The 23,058-nt window shown below is 44.1% G+C and overlaps 1 protein-coding gene across 1 annotated transcript in view; it reads right to left on the bottom strand.

The window, feature by feature from the left end:
* The window catches only part of DNAI1 (dynein, axonemal, intermediate chain 1), a 139,366-nt gene that overhangs the window by 58,592 nt on the left and 57,716 nt on the right, over positions 1–23,058 (bottom strand). Inside the window, exons 13-14 of the mRNA XM_009334718.1 lie at positions 20,708–20,955; positions 1,759–1,848 (exon numbers count right to left, since the gene is read on the bottom strand). Of these exons, the coding sequence (XP_009332993.1) occupies positions 1,759–1,848; positions 20,708–20,955 (338 nt within the window). The remainder of the gene's footprint in view (positions 1–1,758; positions 1,849–20,707; positions 20,956–23,058) is intronic.

Raw genomic sequence — 23,058 nt, 5'->3', positions numbered from 1 at the left:
TGTTGAATCTCTGTCCAAAAAAAGAGAACAGACAGCACCTAAAACTGCTGTTTTCCACCCCTGGCTGCTAAGTACCTACCAGCTCTGGCAATTTCAGAGGTAACTTCACCTCAAAAAAATCTTAACACAGTGGTTTTCACATGGGTGTGGCCAAGTTTATAACAGAAGTGCAAGGAATAAGCAGAAATGGCATTGTACTAAGCGGATGCAGGTCTTAGAAGTCACACCAAGGATGCTTAAGTACATATATCTACATGCTCAAGGGACAGAAAAAAACCAGCTTACAATGTGGGAAAACAGTTAAGCACAGATGAATCACAGAAATGTTGCAAAAGACCCTTTACCAGGCGAGTTGCCACAAGAGTCCATCGGCACACTCTTAGGTTGTCCCAGTTGTGGCATTTCTCTGAAGTAAGAGGCTTAACCTAGTGTTTCTTGCCTCCTAAGTGGAGCAGGCTGAGCACACTCAGTTACTGGGGCTCAGCTGATAGGTGTAACCCGCCAAGTCACCTCAACTGGATGTGTTTAGCTGTAGGCGCATATTACCCACTTCAACATAAATCTTTTGGGCATTTCTATACAGGTAATAAAATAGGAGCTAAGCACTGGGACAATGTTAGCCTGTCCCTGTCTAGGGAGCTCTGAGAGCTCTTTTGGGAGAAGGACTTGGGACACACTTTCAGGAGGACTTTTTGTATCTAAAGCTGCATGTATGAACCTGGAGGAGTTTATAAAAAAGAACTTAACAATCAATGCCATCTGCATGCACCTACCATGTTCATTAGAAGAGGCTCTCACTCCTGAAGTGAACATGAGACTAAGATTTACATATAATGTTAGAAATGATACCCTGCCCATGGCAGCAAGGCCTAAAATTTTCAGAACAGGCAAGCCTTGAGTAGCTTGGTATAACAGGTTGAAAAAATGAGCATCCAAGGATGTAAAGAAATTTCTTTGCTCGCTGGGGAACAATGGGACAGCTGCTTCAAACTCATATTTAGGGCAATTTCATTATTTTTTAAGTAAAAGATTTTGAAATCTTAAAATGTAAAATGAAATAGCCAACAGAAAAAACACACGTTGAGATTCAGAGACATAAATCTAAGGGTCATTTAGGGACATTAATGCTATGTTTCTATCAACATACATACTCCAAAAGAAAAAGTGATCAAAGGCAGGGGATGCAAATGCGTTAACAGAGGTTGTCTTGGGTGTGAGCTGGCAATGTCATGGCAGGAGGAAACCCTCTGCCTGTCTGATTGCATTTTGCCATCCCACTGCAAATGTGAGCTTATTCTGTGCTACTTTGGCCACAAGGGGAGAAATTTGCACCTTCCCTCTCCCATTCTGAATTGCAATCTGTAGGGGACCATTTTGGGGGTGAGATTCTTGAAGCTGGGGGAGAAAGCAGATTATTCTGCTCTGTCTCTGGGTGACCCTCCCAGGACAAGGAAAGTTTCAGAACAAGGACTGGTCTTGAATTCCTGCAGCTGCAAAGCAGGAAAATGATCTCTTGTACTCAGGCCCATGGGTGCCACAGGTGTGGGCAGGATGAAGGTTAGGTACTGAGCAAGGAGTAGGCTGGTTCTGCTCATTTCAGAGCCCCAGACCCAGCTGTGACTGCACCTGCAATCTTTTGCTGCCACTTCTTTTCAAACCTGGCTCATTATAAATAAAAATAAAACTAATGCATCATTGAACTTTGGAAGCAATTGGTTATAATTTGGCTGGGAAAAAAAATAACCACCTACTGTTTACCTTAACTAAAGTCCATGAAACAATCCGCCCATCCGAGGAGACGGAGAAGAAGTTCAAATTGTTGTCCATGTCATCCTTCTGCCACTTGACCTTAAAAGAATAAGAGAGTCCCAGTCAGCACAGAGCATACAGCATTAGCAGGACAGAGTCCCATGCCCTCAGCAGGGTCTTCTGAAATCCTTCCTAAAGAGCAGCTGGTTTCCGCCCCAGAGGCCTGCTGGTGCATAGCATGTATGAACATCCTTACCTCCACAAGCAGTTTCAGAAGTGCCCCCAGCACTCCTGTCACTCACTTTCCCGCAGGGATGCTCCAGAGACGGGGCAAAGCCTCACACCTGGGTACTCTGCACCTACCCACGGCCACCTCCCCCAGCAGCGACAGGAGCATTGCCATCAGGGATGGGCCTTGTGAGGTGTCTGAGCTATGCAGTGCTCTGCACTACGGCACAACACCATCCCAGAGATCCCTAAGACATCCCTAAACAACACCAGTGGTGCCACTGAAAGGTCCCCAAGACACCTGAGTACATCACTGACCCTGCACAAACTAACCCTTCCCCTTTGGCTAATTACTCCAAGTGCAGTGCCATATGGCTACCCTTCAGCCAGAGAACCTCAAATTAGCTTTCTGTCCGTATGTGGGGTGCAGATGAGCCATTGCAGGCAACATGTGACATGGGTCCTTGGGGCACTTCTGTTTCAGGGAGATGAAAACGTCTCCATTAAAATTGAAATCCTCCCTACACCTTCAGAGTATCTGCCTGCCTGGTAAGGAGATTTGCCTTTTGACTGTGACAGCTCAGCAGGAGAGATTAGAACTCAGATAAATGGCTTACAGTTTAGAAGAGACATTTCAGTTAGACCAAAAGCATTAAGAACGCTCGATTTTCGGATCTGGGAATTCAATCAGACTGAAGGGAAAAGGATGACTTGTCACTGGGCCTGTCAGCACACACTCCTGTGGGCATCTGTCAGTTCAGGATGGGGACAAGCACTTCGGCAGGTTCTGCTAAGGTTTTCAAAGGTGTATCTGTTCCTGTCCAAGCAGTGCAGCAGATAAATTTCCCTAAACATCATTCCATAAACATGATAAATGGGCATGATTATCCTAGAGCTTACCAAATACTCTATCTATGACCAGCTATTTATCTGGTACCTATTCCAGAGAACAAGCAGCATTCTCAATACTTTAATTACACAGATTGGGTATTCTGATGATACTTCCTTGGGAAAAACAGTGTTTATTCTGTTTTGTAAAATTGTTTATAATGTGAAGTTCTGTGGAGCATGAAAATTGAGCAAGAGACTCAGCAAAGAGTAATTAACTCTCTAGTGAACAGGTTTCCTACCTAGAACACACTATTCTGAGGAAGAAAGAATAAAATGTAAAAAGAATCCACCTAAGAATACATCAAAATGCCAGTTTCATGTCCATAACGTGCAACTGAAGAGTCTCCAGTGACACATACCTTTGAACATCCTTGCACAGGAGAAATCCTAAGTCTCCAATTGGAACCACTTCTGCTATCTGGCATTAAAGGAATGGTGTAATTCAACATGGCTGAGAATAAAATGGCTAACGATAAAAAGACAGGTTCAACGGCACATATGGAGAACAGTGATTTCCAAGGCTGGCCATCATGCACAAAATATGCTGGGTATATCTATTCCAGGAACACCTCCCTGGGATCATGCTGCTGACAATGATGGTCACCAGCAGCTGCTTCAGATGAAGGGGTTGGTGTAGTGAGGAGTTTTAATTCAAAGTGAAAAACACAGCATTCAGGGGAACTGGTTACAAACACATGCCCAACATATCTTATACTGGGCACAGAAAAAGGGTCATGTTTCAAAGCAGAGCTTTTTAAAATGCCACTCTAAAACTGTCTGACAATAAGATGTTTTTATTTGTATGTACAACACAGGTCTCCTGTAACTCATGTTCTTCCTCTTCAGTCTACTTTCCCAAATATTTGGGAAAAACAGTTATACTTCCCAGCCCGCCTCTAAGGCAAACTGACTTCGCTTGAGGTAGGGGAAGCTATTTGTCAGGACAGTATCTCCTATGAAAACACTGTGCAAAGGTTTTGCCATTTAAACCTGGGAGCAGTTAGCACAAGTGGCTCACATATCCTCTACTGGAACAGGACTACACTGCAAGAAAAGGGGCTCTCCAGTATCTGAAACATGCAGCCTGAACCCAGCAATGCCCTGAGCTGCACGTGGAAGACAAATGCAGGTGACACATACACGTACTGCAGTCAGCATGGGTCTGAGCTGTCCTGAAGTCTAAAGCCATCATCCAGGTTGCTTACACAGTGCACATGCTAGGATCAGAGCTGGTCCAGACCCTCTCTGAAGGGAGAGTCCCAGCTTGCCCCCTACCAGCGTGTACATCCAGGTGCTCATTAGTGAGCTCTGCTCAAGCTGTGCAGGGGCAGCTGCAGTTGAGTTCCCAGCTCTGCTCTTGTCAAGTACAGTGTAGACATTTTGCACCTGAGCTAGAGACAAGTGACAGCCCATCACACCAGTGGAAGATACATGGATGAAGGCTCAGCAGCTGGAGTCCATCCCAACCCACTGTGCAGACACAACTCCCGAGTCCTCAAGTCTACTCTAACACAATGTGTTGCAGGAACCTCATCTGGAGGTGACCAACAATGTAAGCGCTATCATGAGCTCAAAGGATTTTTTTCCCCAAGTCAATTCCTTTCAGCATTGCCCAAGCAGAGAGCTTTTCTGCAGGGTTTGCCCACTCCAAACACCCTCTCCCTGATGGAGATCTATTCAAGTTTCCTACTATTGGTACTCAGTTGGATGTAACAACCACTTCTCTTCATCTGTTACACAGACAGGTGGAGTCGTCAGCCCCAAAAAGCAAGTAGGCTGATTTGCTTGGGGTACTCTTGCTCCTATATTCAAAGCAGTCAACAGTACCTGAGTTAGGTACATATTGTAGACAGCTTGAACACAGTCCCTCAAGGGCATCAGGATCTGCCCTCAGATGACTGTCAGCAGCTCTCAGTGACGTTAACTTGAATTTCAGAAAACAGAAATTGGCAATTAATACTTTCAATTTTCCTTCAACACCTCTGACACCTTAATAGTGTTTGTGATCTTTTTTCCCCCTGATCTCTGAATTCCATAAATGCATATTAGAGTAATTAGCCTTCATGATACTGCAATCAAATTGGGCATCTGCCTAGAACTGGCCTTTTCTCTGCTCCCAGAGGCCCATGAACGTGGCACAACCTCCTATCATTAGCAGTATCCGTGCTGTGCAGGGTGGGACATTTGATGAGAGAACCAGGCAATTGTATGCATAGTGGCAAGAAGATAATTCTTTCCTGCAGCATGTGATAATCAACACAGGATTTTGGCTGCATGAGGTAATTTACAGCAAAAGTTCAATTATGATACAGTAGGAGTGAAGAACCACATGCAAAAGGAAAGTGTGTGTAAACAGCAGAAAGGAGACAAGTAAACACAGAGCAGCAAGTCATTTGCTGTGCCTGATCATGATGGGGCCTGTAATAAAATCAAGGATCCGCTGCTATTTTTTCAGTGTGATCTTTAACCTGGCTATTTCTGCAGTGCAAAATTAGTGTGTGAAACTCATTGCTGTTAGAAGAGCCTACCACTTTTTAATTTTTATTTCTTAAAGCCTGTTTATTTATAAAGAAGTTGAGACTATTCAACCCCTTATTTGTTCATAGAAAAATAAAGATTAAAACCTGCATGTTCACTGCTATGTACAGCAGGTTAGCAGGGCAATAATCCATTCATTCTTAACAAGGGAATACTATCATCTTTTTCTATGGCAGCTGTTAATGGCTCCTGTCCAGCAGAAGATTAGGCCATTTATCCAATCTGATTTGAAAATTCCCATGTTTCTGACGTCATTCCTACAAAAGAAATACTGCTTGATCAGTTTTCATGGCACGAAGGCTGCTAGTCACTCACACTGACAAAATACAACTAGTCAAAATCATCCCAGCCATGAGGCTGACTTGAGTGCTTTGCAGGCACCCACAGGCAGGATCTACCTGCCTTTCTTGTAAGGTGACACCTGCTATTGCAAACACAAATCCCTCCAGCTGGCCCTTGGCTTCCCAAAGCTCAACGTGGGGTGCCACATGCAACGCATGAACATTGATCGACGAGCAATTCCTTCCCTTTCTACTAATTATTCTTCAAGGAGTCCTTTGCCAGCATTGGAGTACTACGGCCCTGCTGACACCTGCCCTAAGTGAAATAAGAGCATTTTGGTCATTCAATGCCTAAAAAAAAAAAATAAAGACTGTCACAGGTAGAGAAGAGGAAGGACAAAAGCTTTTACATGAACTGGAGAAGTAAGACGCTCAGATGATTCCAGCAAGAAAACAACTCCTTGGGCTGCTGAGGAAAGTCCCTGCCAATACAACCTGGGGACAAATTCCTTCCAATGCCAACCTGGCAAACAGCACAGCCCTACGCAAAGCCATCGTGGCAATGCAGGGTGTGGAGGGACTCAGAAAGGTTATCTATTCTGCTCTGAGGCAGGATCAGACACACCCCTACCATTGCTGACATTTCACATAGGCTGTTCTCACAAGCCTCCAACAATTGGCACTCAAAACCTCCCTGTATTGTATTAATTGGCCTTATACATGAAATTGCCTTTACCACAAGTCAAGCCAATTACTCCTTACCATCTCCCCAGTGGACACAGAGAACAGTGGTTTATTCCCCTTTTTATAACAGTCTTCAAATGGGCAAGACAAGGTTGCTGTGTCACTGCTCCTTTCTTTTTTTTCCCAACCCAACAAAACTAACTGCTTCAACTGTTGCTTCCAGATCCTGCTCTCCAAGCCTCCTTCACCATTCCTGTTCTTCCCCTTCAGCCCTTCTCTGCAGCTGCAAACATGGTACAGGGCCACCCCTAGGCACTAGCAGACAGGAGTTACAACCTCTTCTATCTTATATTCCTGCTAATAAATCAGAATGACACATGTCTTTGTGCAACTGTATTGCATTGCTGACCGTTGGCTGTGATCTGCTATACTCTCCCCTTCCAGCACCCTGCTGCCTAACCAGTCATCCCGTTTCATATCTGTGCATTTAATTTCCCCTTTCTAAACATAGTATTTGCTCTTGTCTTTGTTGGATTTCATCACACTGATTTTGGGCGTTTCTTCCAATTTATCAAAATCATTTTGAACATAATCATGTCCTGCAAAGTGCCTTGTCCTCCCAAGGGGGCTTCCCTATTCTGTAATCGGAGTTGTTAATGAAAATATTGATCAAAAGAAGATCAGGACTGACAGCTGGAGGGTCTCACTTGAAGCATCTTTGGTGTATGACAGCAAGTGCTATATAACTGCTTTTTAAGCACACTGTCTGAGCCACCAGAGCGGCCTTTTTACAGTGATTTTACCTAATTCATATTTCTCTTCTTTGGTTATAAGAATGTCACTGTGTGAGCCTGGATCAAAAGCTTTAGTAAAGTCAAGATGGATAGAGGTGATAACTTTGACTGCCTCCCCCTTCTTCATGAGGCCCATTTCTCTGAAACAAAAGAAAGAAAAGAAATTATACTGGCTTGACAATTTATTCTGGACAAATCCATGTCTTCTTATCTGAATCACCTTATTATCTAGACATTTACAAACAGTTTTGCCATTTGTTCCAGTGTTTTTCCAGTCATCGAAATAGGTCTGGCTGGTCAGTAATTCCCTGGGTCCAATCCTACCATTTTCCTCCAGATATTTTTTCACTTCTTCCAGCCCTTTGAGACCTTTCCTCCTTTTCATGGCCATGCTTTTCCTACAGGCCAGAGTGCAGCCTGATGCATTGCTGTGCTACCTTCCACACTTTGCAAGTCTCTGTGGCTGGCTTAGGTTGCCTCTAGCCTGGGTGAATTGTCCAGACACTGGTCTCTGGGTTCTGGTACCCTGTCCACGCCAATGTCCCTCCTGCATTTAAGGACAGTTCCTTTGAGGAAAGCACCTGCAGAAACCTCTTTTGCCAGACATTGGCTCTACAGCATCACTGAAAAGTGTTTTGGGATTGATGACAGCAGACTTTATATGTATCACTATTCCAGTCTGCCCACATCACAGGTATGTGAATGTGTGTGAGTCCACAGGCAACAGAGAGCGATGCTTCCCTTCATCCATGCCCCAGAGCACACCCCAATCCTGCCTCTGAGTCAAGGTACTCAGTCAGCTCTCATGCTGTTAATGGGCTGCACATAAACACCAGCCTCTGCTTAAAATACAGGATGGATGTAGCCAAAAAACTCCCTAAAATCCTTGTTAATGGTCTGAAATTGCTCTGGCTAGTTCTTTAAGTACAGGATATGTTTCCCTATTCTGACCTGTGCTTTCATCCTCTTGTTACATTAATCATACTAAGCAGCCAGTCTCAGACAATTATTGTAAGATTAAACAATACAGCATCAAATATTTCATCTTTCTCCATACCACTCTGTATTAGCTGAAAGCTTGCTTTAGTAATGAGCCTATATTCTTCATTCCTTTAACTTCTAATGTACTTCCCAAATATTTTCCCCTTCCCTTTTATGATCCAGGATAATCACAGCTCATTTTGCTCCTTCACTTTCACTGTATTGATTTGTCTTTGTGCTTTTCTATAATACTCATCTTTGGACACATGTTCTTGCTTCTGTGCTTCAGGAGTTTCTTTGTAATTCAATGCCGAGCTCTAGATGCAGCTGTATGGGCCCCTCTCAGAGAGCTTGCCATTCTGCCCAAACCAGCAGCTCAGGGAGTTCACCCATCTGGCTCCATAGCTGAATGGAGCCACAGTATCTTGCAGGAGCCTAGCTGTGCATCACAGGAGCACAAGTGCTTCCCAGCCCCTCTGGGCTCTCCCAGCCACCCTGTTTTCTCCATACCTTGGGTAGACAGGGCTAAGTAAAGAGATTCAGACACTTCTCCTTGCACTTACACTGGCTGAAGACTTTTACTCAAGGCTTCCCACTGGCAAACATCTGCTCCTTGAGCAAGCATGCAAACACAGCAAATGAATCAGCCCACAGCTCTAGCTGTGCCTGCCTTGGCAGCAAAGCACAGACACAAACCCACTGTCAAAACCACATTTCCCCAGTCTCTTTATGCACAAGCCTGGGCCAAAGCACAGTGCCAGCAAAGCTCTGGGGCTCTCTCAGTGTAGAAGAGCTGAACATGTGCTGTGATTTAGCAAGGGCACAAGCTCTGATGGATGCAGTTCGGCTGCATCCATCACACAGTGGCCCAGGTCACCAGCTGACAGATGAACACAGTGTGGATGCTTGCAGAGGCAGACAGACCAAACTCCAACCAGGAGTACCCATCCAAACCTGGATGTGTTAGTCCAACAGTGGGCACCTTTGGTCTGTGTAGAGGGTACTTTCTCCATTTCACTGCTCTCCTGTTTTTCAGTCTGCCTCAGCATCATACTGAGGGCTCATGCTGAAGTGCAGATCTACGATAAATTGCTCTATAGGTCACATCTTCTGGAGCCACGCTGATCTCTCCTGTGCTTTGGAGTGAATATTCTCCTGGACTCCTCTACAGCAGTCTCCGATTTGAGCTAAGAAGTAGTTCTCATTTCTTCCCTCTGTCACCTCCAAATATGTTTCTTACTGGTTCCTGCCAGTGACTCTCAGCAGAACGGCATCCAGAAACATCAACTCATTACCAGCAGAGAAGAAATCTTTCACATTCTCCTCCTGTCAATGACAAATTGCCAGTTTTTTGTTTATTCCTCTCCATGTGTCACTTGCCTCTGCTGTTTGCCCAAGGGATCCGCTGCAGTGAAAGTCTCCTAAGACAGTCAGCTGAACCTGAGTCCGCTGACTTACTGTTTTGCTGGAGCAAATAGCTTGTCTCTCCTTGCTGCTAAGACAAAGTAGTGCTTCTGTAACAAAGTCCCCGAATGCCCTCCATCAAGCACATTGCCAGCTATTCTTTGTTTGCTGCTTATCACACACCCCAGCCCGGCACCATAAGTGGGCCTTGCCACCTCGCTGAGGATTCTCAGCCAGCTACCAGACATGAAGCCAAGGCCAGGTACCTGGTGGATAACATGCAAAAAGCAAGGCTGCTCTCCTGCAATCAGTCACAAGAGACCCCCCCAGATTACTCACTCAGTCACCTAGAAAGCACAGGCTATTTCACTCACATGAAAAGTAACTCCAGTGTCAGTCTTTATGCAGCAAGAGACAGGCAAAGCAAGTTTTAGAGGTGAGGAGCAGGGCAGTGTCTGGAGTCCCCAGTGCTAACTTGGACAGCAGTACAAGTTGTCCTATGAGGAGGCGGGAAGAAGGAAGACAGAAAGCTTCACTCCTCACCATGGTTAGTTGGGATAAAGGCGAAGAGTGAGCTAAATTCAGATGACTCACTTTGACTCAAGGCAATAATGAAGATTTTAAAGAGCTGTGATAACTGAGTGCAGACTCCTTACTCCAAGACTTAGGTCAAAGCAGCCCGGTCAGTCTCTTTGGCTAAATCTGTACTTGGGGGACAAGGAGCTCCTGGGTCCTGATTGTACTTTGGCCATATGATAGCACTGTGGCAGGAGAAGATTTGGCTGTGCCTTGGCTGCGTGTGGGTCTGGGCTTCCTGCCAAAGGTAAACCCAGGCAGGCAGGCAGGGAGGAGCCATGGTAAGAACCAGTTGGTCCCTCAATGAGGGGGACCAGAACTATGGGGTGACCAGCATGCCCGTCTTGGAGCCAGGACAGCAGGGTACAGCATAAAGGGCTCCAGCCTTGTTGTGCATGCTCAGCAAAAGAGATGGTTGGTTTGTATCAGGGCTTTTTACCATTCCTCTATTACACTGGGAAGCAGATGGCATTTCTGCTGTGGAATCTCTAGCAAGAATGAAAGGCCTCTAAAAAAATAAGAGTTTTGGTCAACATTGTCATAGAAGACATTAGTCCTTGATTTTGTGGATCCCTGCTGTGAAAGCCTAGTCCCTGTCCCCATCCACACCCCTGAGCTCTAGACAAGGTACTGGTAAAAGCACAGTGAATGGATGGATCCAGCCACAACTAAAGAGAAGCAGCCACCCCAGAGAGGAATAATCAGGCCTGCCATACAGGGAGAGCTGGGCTGCCACTGTCAGACTTGAGAGTCTTTGCACATCCAGAAACTTCATGGAGAAAAGCAACCCTCGAGTTGGGGGACATTAGCACCTTTCTGCCACTGCTTGAGAAACCTGTATGGGGAAGAAGTTGGAGACTCTCTTTTGAGGGGAATATGACTTTTTGGGCCAGGAGGCCGGTGCCTGTGTGGAGCCAAAATCAGATATCCCAGAAAGGTTCATCTGAGCCTCTGCCTCTTAGACCCCGTTCATTGTTTACAAAGAGGAAGGTGGGTCCCATGACGAACGACAGGTAAAGCAGAAGTATTAAGGCCTTCCTTCTTTCAGTACCATATAAAAAGATAAATTGTAACTAGACATTTAACAAAATTAACTTTAAGGAGCACAGACCAGAATGCTGAGATAAGACAGATATATCCAACTCTGTAAGGCCTGATGAAATTCAACCTAGAATGCTTAAGGGAGCAGCTGAAGCAATCTCTGAATCATTAGCAATTATCTATGAAAACTAGAAAACAGGACAGGTGCTGGAGGATAGGAACAGGCAAAAATGCCCCCAGGAATCCCAAAACAAAACCTGCCTTGAAGGATAGTTTAAATGACTGTGGACCAGTCAGCCTAATGCTGAACTTTGAGAGCTGGAACAAAATATTAAGTCATCCATACGTATGTACAGGATAAGAAGATAAGGAACAGTGAATGTGGGCTTGTCAAGGAAAGATCTTGTCAAACAAAATTTATTTCCTTCCTTAGCAGGGTAATGGGTCTAAAGGATTAGAGGGAAGGAGTAGATGTGATTTACCCTTAATTTTGTAAGGCTTTTGGCATACTCCCTGTGACGTTTTCAGAAGCAAGCTAAGAAAATAAGGTCCAGATAGAATTACTATGAACTGGATGAGTGACTGAAAAATGAATTTTCAAGAGTTATAATCAGTGATTTCCTGACCACTTGGGAGAACATCTCTAGATGGTTCCCACAAGGGACTGTCCTGGGTCCAGTTCTATTCAATATTTTCATTAGTAAGTTGCATAGTGGATTGCAAAATACACAGAATATTTGCAGATGACACAGTTTAGAGACAGAGGATTCTGTTAGTATCAGGACTCAAAGTTATCTTGACAAACTGGAGACATAGTCTGAAAGCAATAAGGTGAAATGTGATAAAGACAAGTGCAGAGGGACACAGACAGGAAGAGGAAAGCATATAAACAGGTAGAAATTAGGGAATTTCTGGCTAAGTGGCAGTAGTGCAGAAAAGGATCTGAGGCAGGTGCAGGAATCAGCAAAGTGATACTGCTGGGGGGGTGGGGGAATTACAAAAATCCTTTTCACATGCATTAAGAGGTATGTACCATGTAAGACATAGTAGGTGACGATTCCAGTCTGTCAGTACTGGTGAAGACATCTAGACTGCTCAATCTCATTTTGAATAAAGCAATTAGAGAATGGTGTCACAACATCTGTGATGGCACGATGGGAAGCAGAGGACACTCTCAAGGCCTCTGCCAGTTCTCATTTCTGTGATTCACGAACAGTTCCCCAGTTCCAGAAAGGAAGGTTCAGTCTAATTTTAAATTCAGTCCCACTTCTCACGAGTTTACTGCATGTCATGTTCAACCACACTGTGACTGCTTCATTCACTGCAATAGATGAGACTGCTTTGTATAGCAGACAAGTCTTTTGAGTGTGAGTAAAAGCTGATGGAGAGATATAAATAAAAATTACTTTGGTTTACATATATATATAGAAACTTAAAAATAAATTCATTGAAAAATGTTCCTATCTTAAAATCTGGGTTTTCTTTTAAATGCAAATGTTTTGGCTAGGACAGTAGTCTGCAGATATGGGAGCTGCTAAGCGAAGGAGGGTTCTCAGTGCTATTCCGTCCTTCGTAGAAAAATTTGTTGACGTTTTACCGTAAAATCATGCAACAAGACAGAATGGATCAGCTCAATGTGCTTAGGAAGTAAACTTGCCCTGATGACAGAAGCCATTAAAGAGATAAGGTCTGTAAGGACTAACTCTTCCTAAAGGTGAGCCAGTAATATTTAAATACTTGGCTGTACTGTTTGCATTAGAAAGGAAATGGTTTAGACAGCTGACGAATGCCAAAATGTTCAAAGAACCCCATGCTTTCCAGTCAGTTTGGGCTTCCTTCATCTTTCTTACATCTTTAACGAGCAGCTCTGACCTAAAGTACTCCTTGCCGTCCTATCTGAAGCAAAAGTAGGGATTTACTCAGATGTCTCCTGATGTTACTGTTGTGGTTTAACCTCAGTCGGCAACTGAGCTCCAGGCACCATCTCTTGAGCACCAATGAACTCAAGGGCTCAAGGTCACCAGACAGGAGCAAAGAATCAGGCCCACTGCATCAGTGCATTCACACATCACCCACCAATTTTGCAAGAAGAAAAAGGGTAGCAAAACCTCTCCTGCCAGAAAGCACATTCAGCGATACTGGGAGGGACTCAGCACTGAGCTGAGCAGAGAGCACGGCCATGGGAGTGCCACTGATGCAGGGCAAAGGCCCAGTCTGGGGCTTGTGCATCACTCATGCTTCAGAGGCTCAGATTTATCTGGAGGAAGCAGACTTCAGTTATAAATAGCACTGGATAAGGCTGGCCCTATTTGCAGTTTGTTTTCTTCCTGCTGGGATTCGGATGCTCTGCTTTATACAGCATTTCACCAGGAATCTGCTTGCTTATTCCCCTCACAGCACTTCCCACTGTATTTATTAGGCTGGTATGTTAACAGCTGAGGAGCGAGGAACTAGACTTTAGACTCTCACCTGTTTGTCCCGTCAGTGGCTGTGTTCCCATGTCAGACACAGCATGCAGCTGAGCGATGGGTGCCAGAGGCCAGAAAAGCTCAGGGGTATTTAACCCATGGCAACTCACAGCTCTTGGTTTCAATTCTGACTGTGCTCATCGAGCAGGATTTCCAGTTTACAGACAAAATATGAAGTTCCCTGCTCCGTGTGCAGGGAAAGCAGACACACACAGCAGGCAGGCTCGCATCCAAATCTCCAAGCTGTCTGATGCTGCTAAAGCAGAGACAGCATCTGTAATGTGCCTCACAGAAAGTTCCCATCACCACAGGATCATGCGGGCTTGTAGCAGGGATGGGGAGAGCTGGCCCCGGGGCCTGCCGGGTGCTGAGCATCTTGGATACCGCACTGAGCTGTGGCAGCTCACCGTGGCACCAGGGGTGGGAGAAGGGTGGGAGCCATGGCTGGCCCTGCATCCCCACATCTTGCTATATATCTGTGTGACCTTGCTTGCGCTGTCCCTGCCCAGCTTGCCTCTAGCTCTGCCCTTATCACTTTCTTATCTCTATTCCATTCTCTTCAGAGAAGCACTCTGTTGTTTCACAGGCTGCATCAGGGCCCTTAAGACCCATCCGGTTCATAAGCTTTCTCCACCTGTTTTGAAGATCCAGCAATCAATCAGCAGTCAGATTTTATAGGCCAGCAAAGAAATACATTTTTTCCACTAAGATCCAGCAGTTTCCTGATTCCTCTTAAATATTTAGTTAACTTTTGTGACTGCTATAAAGCAGTAGAACAGGATTCAAAGATCCAAGCAACCAAACAAATGCATTACAACTTCTCTGCCCTTTTAAACCTCAGGCTAATATTTTCCAACATTCGAAGGCCTTCAGGGACTCTTAAATTTTGTAAGTGAAGTTTTCTTCACAAACTAGCACCAGTACAACTAACAGGCAAAGAAAATTACTTATACTTTGTTTGCAGATACCAGAAAAGAAATAAACAACCTGAAAACCCACAATAAGATGGTTTGGATCTTAAGTAAAAGTAAGAGGAGGAAGAATAACAATACAGCACTAATGGAGAATCTATTTAGCAAGCAGCAGTGAGAGCAGAAGGCAGAAAGTAAGTTCAGCATCTGTATGAAGTACAGAGGGAAAAGCAGCATCAAAGCAGAAACAGCTCCTTTTCAGACAAATATTACATGACCTGAAAGGGATGCTTTGCAAGATAATTTCTAACCCATAAGAATCCATACCCGAGGCACAATTTAAAAATAACCAGCTACAGAAACTGAATCTCCAGAAGGCACAGACTGATACCATCTCAAAAACTACATCAAAATTAAAAGATCAGGGATTTTGTTCATTATTGTCAATGATACTTAGGACAAAGCTTTTGGACACTTACCTTGCCTAACCATAAAGTGGCTCAAAAAGTGTCCAAAAGATTTTGAGCAAGGTACAAACATGCTGCAAAAGATTTTATCCAGCATTTCTGTCACAGCAGTGTCTTGCACTTTCTGCCACCTCCACCATGCCTAAATGAGCCCAAAGCTTCTGGATGAATTTCTGTTGCTCAGCAGAGCCTTTCCAAAAAACAGTGAAACTCGACTCTGTGGGAGACAGGATTTCCTCCAGCAGGGCTGTGACTCTGCAATGAGCTGTCCCAGCGACTAAGGACAACCAGAAAGCTGCTGATCTTGACCCTGTTTTCTACAGCAACCATATGGCAACCCTTCCCAAGCACAGCCCTTCCTGCCCACACTTCCATCCAGTAGAGGACAAGGGAGCAAACAAATGACAGATGTTTGTCGGCCACTAAATGCCTCACAGTGCTGCAGCGAGGAGTGCAGTGTCTGGTTCTCGACAGACCGGCGCAGCTGCTGCTGCAACAGCCTGCTACTGGATGCAGAGTTCAGTGTAGGAAGCAGGACTGCAGCTAAGGACTGCTCCAACAAGGAAGCCTCTGACAGATTGAGGTATCTAGACTCCAAACGCACCCTGTCTGGCCCACAGATGCTCTTCCCACTCTTCTGTACTTCTGTGCATGCACTGAATGACTGAAGTGACCTCTCTGGTGAGGATACAGTGGCCTCCTTTACTCTTGGGACATCAGAGATTAATTGGACATTTTGCCCTGTTTGCACTGGGCCAGGTATGCAAGGCAGGGCTGGTATCAAGAAAAAAGTAGGAGAAAGCTGGGGCTGGAGAGGAAGGTCCTTTGTGCATTGCACTGACCCAGTATGAGAGATGCAGTTTGCTTGTGTTACCCTAGAGGTTTTATGCTAAATGATCCTCACCATCAGGTTTCTGCTCTATTATCCCTTCAGACTACATGCTCCCACTTGCCAGTTCACATCCTAATGCTCCTCATCCCTATCTCTGGTCCAGCTTCCTTGGTTTCAGGTCTCTCTTGCTCTCCTTTCTTCTCCAAATTTCTGTTTCTCCTCTAGAGTTATCCCCTAACAGTATCCTCAGAGTTGAATGAGTTTTTTTCACTACCCCCAGCAAACACCAATTTTGTGCTCCTTAGCAGTGAAGGCAACAGAAAGGGCATTGAGCCTGTACTGAGACAGCTGATCTTTATTCTGACCTTGATAGCAAATTTCTGTCTTTTCTTTTTCTTTTATTTCCTTTGCATCAAACTCTTTGTTTGCCTGAAGCCAAAGGAACAAAATATTATGTGAAGCAGTAACATCTCAGAGGCAATGCAAGCTGCAAAATCTGTTTGTCTGACTGCAGATGACAGATTTAGGAGACTGCCCGTCATCAGAAACAAAACAATGTGCTGGTGTGACAGGATTATGAACAAAATGCTTTTTCTTCTCTTAAGTGCAGTGAGTACAATCAGCTTCCTGGAAAGGCCTTTTTCTGTGGAGCTGTGCCCAGCAGCACAGAGTGGGGTGGAGAACAGCAGGTCATGCTGACTTTAAAGAGATTCTGTAACTGAACTCATTTACTTCCATCAGCAAAACAAGACCTCAGTGAGTCTGGGGTGGTTTCATGAACTGCTAAGATTCGGTGTAGACTTATTTAAGGACTTAGATTAGAACATACAAAGTAGGGATGGAGAAGGGATTACACAATTACGGGGCAAACTCCAGCGAGCAAGTCTCAGGTGTGTTTTATCTGGTTTACATTTGAGATGGGACTTCCACAAGTTCTACTGGGAAACTATTCTGCATGCTGACACTCCCTCTAGTTTCCTTTGGCAGTTTGCAGACTATTACCATCCTGCCTTATCCTTTTTGTCCTAACCACAAGCATCACATTTAACCTGAATGGCATTTGGTGAAGAATTAGCAAGCAGTGGCTAGCCCTTTCTTCTCCCATGCATGAATATAAGGCAGAAAATAACTCTTTCAGGGTGCCATCTGAAGCTCCATGGTATCAGCTCCTCAGGGAGGCCAGATCAGCTTCAGTAAATTAACAATGAACCAAGTTGCTTTTCTAACCAGTGATCTCTCCATAGCAATTCCAAACCACACTGTGCACATGGGCAAGCCTGCCACAGCTGAGATTTGCTCTAAGCACAGCCAAAAGAAGTGTTCCCTTTGCAGATCTTAGGGTCAACACTAATTGGGAATTTAACCAGTAATTCTGATGGTGAGCAAGTAAAGAAAAAATATTCCCAACCCTCTGCAGCAGTATTGGCTCTGCTCTAGTCCCAGCAGCAAGCAGAAATAACATCCTTTTGGTCTGATGTGAAAGTGAACTAGAAGCACACAGTGGAAACAAATCTGTTGAATAAGATGTGTTTTAGGAGGGAGATTGAACAGCAGAAACAAACATTGACCAGCAGATAGTTTCAGCTATCAATCCTTGTTTCTGAACTGCTCCAGCTTCCAAACGCTTCAAACCTAACATATTTAGTATATCCCAGTGATGAAAGGTAAGAAAAAAAGCACTCTTCGCAGTTGTAAATAAACCCCAATCATCTTTTTTTTGTTAAAAGAAGGGAGAAAGTAAGAACAAAGCTCAAAGGCTGGCAAAGGGAGAGGCTCTATGCTGAGAGCCCCTTTCCAGCTGGGTGCCACTTCTCCCCAGAGGAGACTGCTCTCCTGGGCTCTGGGTACCAAAGTCTGGTCAGGTTGTCCCACTTTGGCCACCCTCATTAACATCCAGAGCTGAGCCCTGGGATTGAGCCACTGGCTCAAACACATACCCTGTCTGGGGACTTGCTTTGAAGGAGTACTCAGTGCTGGAGATGATGGGAGTGTGAGGATTTTGCTGACTATTTGGAGCATTATTTTTATTAAACTGGGGTTTAGCTTAACTCCACATAGGCTTTTGCCTAGCAGAACATGACAGGTTTGACAGAGTTTCCCAGGAGCTGACTCCTTTTAAGCTGGTGTTTGCAGCCAAAGGCAGAGGCCTGAATTCACTAACTGACCTGGGAGACCATTTCTAGTTCTATGTTCGTCTAAGACCTAAGGTTTTGGTGGTGTATTAGCCACATCGCACTGCATGCATATACATTCACATGTCTATGTATGTGTTTATTCCTTTCTGGCTTTGGATCTTAATCAATTGGTAGTAAGGAATTAGAAGTGTGTAATTTAAAACAAGCCAGAATTTTCCATTATTCACAATGCAGTAGCGCTTAATACATGGCAGACAACTGCCAAATCTATAAGAAGCCATTGCTATGCTCTTTAAAAATATGGGGGGGGGGCAGTATCAGGCTGACAAACTCATTCTTAGGTAACAGAATTAGAAAATTAATATTATTCTATTTTGCTTTTAATAATGGGCTATGTTACATCAGCTTTGTTTTACGCAAACTTACTGAGATATTACTAAGTCACTGAAGATTAAATGGCACAAAAAAAGAGTTGTCAGCCTGCTTTACTCAATTCCCATTTTGCTCCCATTGTGAAAGGGATGTATTGTCTCAAAAGGAAGGAGCCAGGCAGTCCAGAGAACAAAGGCTCCTAATTGTTCGGGAGAACTTTGTTACTTTTCTAATTGGTCTTCAAAGTCATGGGCTTGCAGTCTCTACAAAAGTGAAGACTGCACAGGGTGGTCTAGACAAGACCAGGTTTCAGACTAGCTGGGGTGTTGGTGGGGGAGAATAGACCCTCTTTGAACTAAACAAGAGAAACAAGGCATCACTTTCTAGAACCATTTAATGCTGAACTAGGAATAACAATCCAGTGTCTCAACCTAATGGATAGTCCTTCGTGTCCCTTTTCCTGCCACCAAATGGAGAGAAATCCTTTTCTTAACCTTTTGGCTGATATTGACAAATGCCTACAGTTCAGAGCTTTCCAACAGAGGTATAAGCTCTTCTCCTGATTGCTGTGCAATCATCTTATTACTACCCTTGCTCATTAGTTTTGTATAGCAAGTCAAAAACTGTAAAGTTTACTAAAAATATTGGTACTTTATTGCAGAAGAAAACTAAGAATAATGATTCTCAGCACTCAACCTTTGGAAATAAACAAGCAGGAACTAGAGGCTACTCATACCTACATCTATCCATATCCATGAGGTAGTTTCTCTCCTTTTCAGAGCTATCTCCCTAGAGTGCCTAATGATTTTTTCCACCTCTGAGCCACATTGTTGCCACGTGGTACACATAAACCCACCTCTAAAAACCCTGTACAGACTGCTTCTACTGCTGAACATACCTGCTTCTGGTCTGTAGGGATGAGGCCTCTAATAACACCCCTTAACGCACGCGCTGCCCTTCCCAATATCATCTGGGGCACAAACAATCTGGGATTCTGACATCTATAGTGTGCAATAACAACTGTTGACCTCGTGTAGCATTCCGCAGCAAGGCCATGAAAAGCTGCACATAGGACTTATTATTTTGTCAGGGTTTTTTACTGGAAGCCTAAATGGCAATGCGAGAATCTTGGAGTTCTCTGCATGTGTGTGTGTGTGTATGCCTGACACATTGTATTATGATAACAACCCACGGCTGGGATACCATGTTAACCTGTAAGAAGAGCTAAAATTGTTTGCTAGAGGAAAGAAAAGCTTTGGACAGAGAAGCAGCAAAAATAAAATTCAGGTCTCCTCTGAAATGTTACATTTGCATAACCTCTCTGTTTATAGCAAGCACCAGCCTTGCTCTTGGCATATTCCACATTCATCTGCAGTCCCATCAGGATCCCCTGATTTCTCGGACTTTTATGGGAAGATGTAATAACAAGGAGCCATGGCTGGGGGACGATCCATGCATGGCATGTACCAAAGTACAAGGAACACTGACAGTCTGCCTAGATGTATGACTGTATTAGGCAGCCTGAATCAGGTAACAGCAATAGTTAACGGCAGCAACACCTGTAGCCCAGGCTAGCAAACCAAATACACACCCCTGCACCTCAACAGGCTCATACAGACCACATTGAAATATGTGCTGCCACGCTTTTACTGCTACAAATGAGATCAGAAGCACATATACTTTCCAGTGCTCCAGTCTTAACTCGGACTACCTTGTAGACATAACTATAAAGTTAGCTGGATGTAGCAACATATTCACCCCAGTCCTTCACAATATCATCCATCTGGTGACTCGTTGTGACAGATGCCAGAGTGGCATTACTTTAAGAGCATTACCTGCACATCACAATTCTTAATTCACTAGAATACTTCAAGGTCAACTATAAGGTAGTGTGTCTTGAATCCCAGTGGCAACCAATTCCACAGGCAGCTGCCCCTGGGTTTATTGTGCCCAACACAGCTCCCTCTTTTAGGGCTGATATACATGTTTTACACACTGCTCATCACTTGCTGCACTGTGATTTTTTATTTGGAATGTAAATAACATTGCATGCTGGTCTATACAGAGGAGATCAGTTTTTCTCCAAACAGCAGTCATTTATGATAGTGAAAACTAAGGAAAAATAATTGTTTATAGCAAATTTTTGCTCACGTGTTTAATTTCTGTTGAGGACCAAGGATTCATGCAATTGCTTTGCCTTTCTGCATATTTCAAAATTAGCTTGAAATACAACTTAATAATCAATCGCTAACACATGTATTAAACCAACATCTTTCCCCATATAGCACCTTTCCTGCTGTGCCCAAACTCAGCCCAGTTAAAAGCCCAGTTAGAGGAAAGGAAAAGCACCCTTACCTGCCACACTGGCTCAGTGTGCTTTCCTGACTTAGCATTACTCCTGTAGCTGGGCTGGGAGGTTGCCTTCTTAACGTTGTAGATGGCCACGTTGCCGTCATAGAAGCCTACTGCCATGAGGTAGGGGTGGTCATTATGGAAGTCCAGGCACATGATGCCACTCTCACTGCTGAAGACATACTCTGGGAAGGAGGGGTTCTTCATGGTGTAGAGCAGGAGCATGCCCTGGCCCTGTTTCATGAAGTCATCTAAACAAGGAGGAGCTTTGCTGTTAAATCAGTCTCCAAGATCCTCTACTATTGAGACATACAATCTGACAGCACTCACCTATGCCTAAAACCCACCAGAATGCAAAGTCATGTGGGAAGGATATCAGTCACAGGACCAAATGGTCAGGTTGGTATGCCTACATCTGAACATCCTTTCCTCCATTGATATGTCATCCCCAGGACATGGGGACAATGTGCTTATGCAGAAAAACTACTGTTTTGTCTAGGAGAGAGACTTGAGAAGCCTTGGAGGAAAAGTGCAGAGGAAAAAAGAATCTTGTGGACATTTCTTTCTTTGGGCTAGGATTTCACTAACATTGCAGACATGCAGGCTGAGCCAAGGGTAGTGGCATTTCAATTTCTGTATTGGCAATATTTGATTTTACAGCCTCCTCTGCTTCTTTAAAGAAAAGCATTTCATTGAAGTATCTGTAAAGCATCATATCCACTGCCATTACACATAACTGTACAATGCACAAGTCACTACAGCTTTATTTTCTGCTTATGTCCAACGTCTCCTCCTTGCTTGGCACAGAAGCTCTTTTTTGCGAAGACTTTCCATTTTCTTTTCTATTTACTTTCAACTTTCCTTTGCACTGCCTGAAATTAGCTCTCCCTATTCTCAATAGGACCATCTTTCTTTTGTGTTTTTTTTTATCATGTCCTGACTGTCTCTGCAATCATCAGGTTTTTTGCTCATCTAAAAAATAATTTCCAAATTCTTTTAAAAGGGAAGAAAAGCTGTTGATGTTGATAAGCTCTCCAGAAGCAAAGAAGGAGCTTTCCTAATCTACAAAAACAATGCACTCTCTGAGAATATTCTAGCCATCTCTCCAAGTGCTTTTTCTTACTGCCAAATGCCCTCGGGCACACAGTATATGGGAAGCAAATTTACTGCTTTCTGTGCTTCAAATACCTGGTATACATCCTATTTCCAGAACAGCCATCTCCTTTTAAAAGTGCTTCCTACCTTTCTTAACATTTTGACAAGCCTGCAGGACAAGGACACACTACAAATGTGTACACCAGTGACAACACTAACTTCAGAGAACTCTCCTTCGCAGCAAGCTGATCCCAAATCAGCATGCAGGTACAGACATTGCTTACCTCAAATTTATCAGGGCCACATAGAGAACATTCAAAGAACCAGTAAAGAAACTCAGACATCAACAAAATTATTGTTGCTTTGTATTTGGATTGTGGAAATATTCTATTTTCACAGGTCTCTGTACATTGGGGCCAGGCAGAGGAAATGGCTTCCTTATTTTGCAGAAAGGTGAGATTCCAATACTGGCATTATTTTAAACATATCTGAACCCAAATAATATTTTAACATACTTTTTTGGAAGCGGTGGAAGCTTATTCCTAGAATTCTAGCTGAAAAGGAAGTGAACTTGCTTCCTCCATCAGAGATTTGCCCTGTTCTATGAATTCACAGAATTGTCTTTGTTCTTAGCCAAGTAATGTCATTGAACTGGTATTAAGTTGAGGTCCAGCCATGATAAGGATGAAACACTTGAGAAGGCTGTGGAAATGACCTACCAGGAATGACTCACAGCAGAATGAACTATGAAGTTAAATAGGTTAGACAGCCTTTGAATTCAACCTGTTTCATGCTCTTATTTCTCCCGGAGTGTGCTGACCAGCCAGGCATATTTCCAAAAAGTCTGCGGTGCACATTCATTTTCTATCTGTTGGCACTCTGCTGAGGGGCCTCAGAGAGCTGTCCCCCATGCTCCCTGCACAGCAGAGGAGACACCCCTTCAGAGGGTGATTCAGCCACCAAAGATCTGAATTGGGTTTTGGAGGTGCTTCTCTCTCTGCTGATCTGGCAGTATCATAGGCCAGCCACATTCCTCAATTAAAGATGATGGAGCAGGCCTTTATTGGGTAAAATAACTCAGCAGCTTCAGTGATTCCACCTGGAGGTTAGCCTGGCAGGGGAAAAGCAAAGTCTTGGGAAGAAGCTCTGGCAGAGTGAAACACGGGGTTTAGTTTGCAGATTAAGACACCCAAATGCAGGTCTACATGTGGCTATCTGTGCACTCAGAGTCTAAGCTCCTGCTACTATCAGTAGAGATC

The sequence above is a fragment of the Pygoscelis adeliae genome, unplaced genomic scaffold (genome assembly GCF_000699105.1).
Source record: "Pygoscelis adeliae isolate BGI_AS28 unplaced genomic scaffold, ASM69910v1 Scaffold442, whole genome shotgun sequence".
Lineage (NCBI taxonomy): Eukaryota > Metazoa > Chordata > Aves > Sphenisciformes > Spheniscidae > Pygoscelis > Pygoscelis adeliae.
This window is presented reverse-complemented; position numbering and strand designations above follow the sequence as displayed.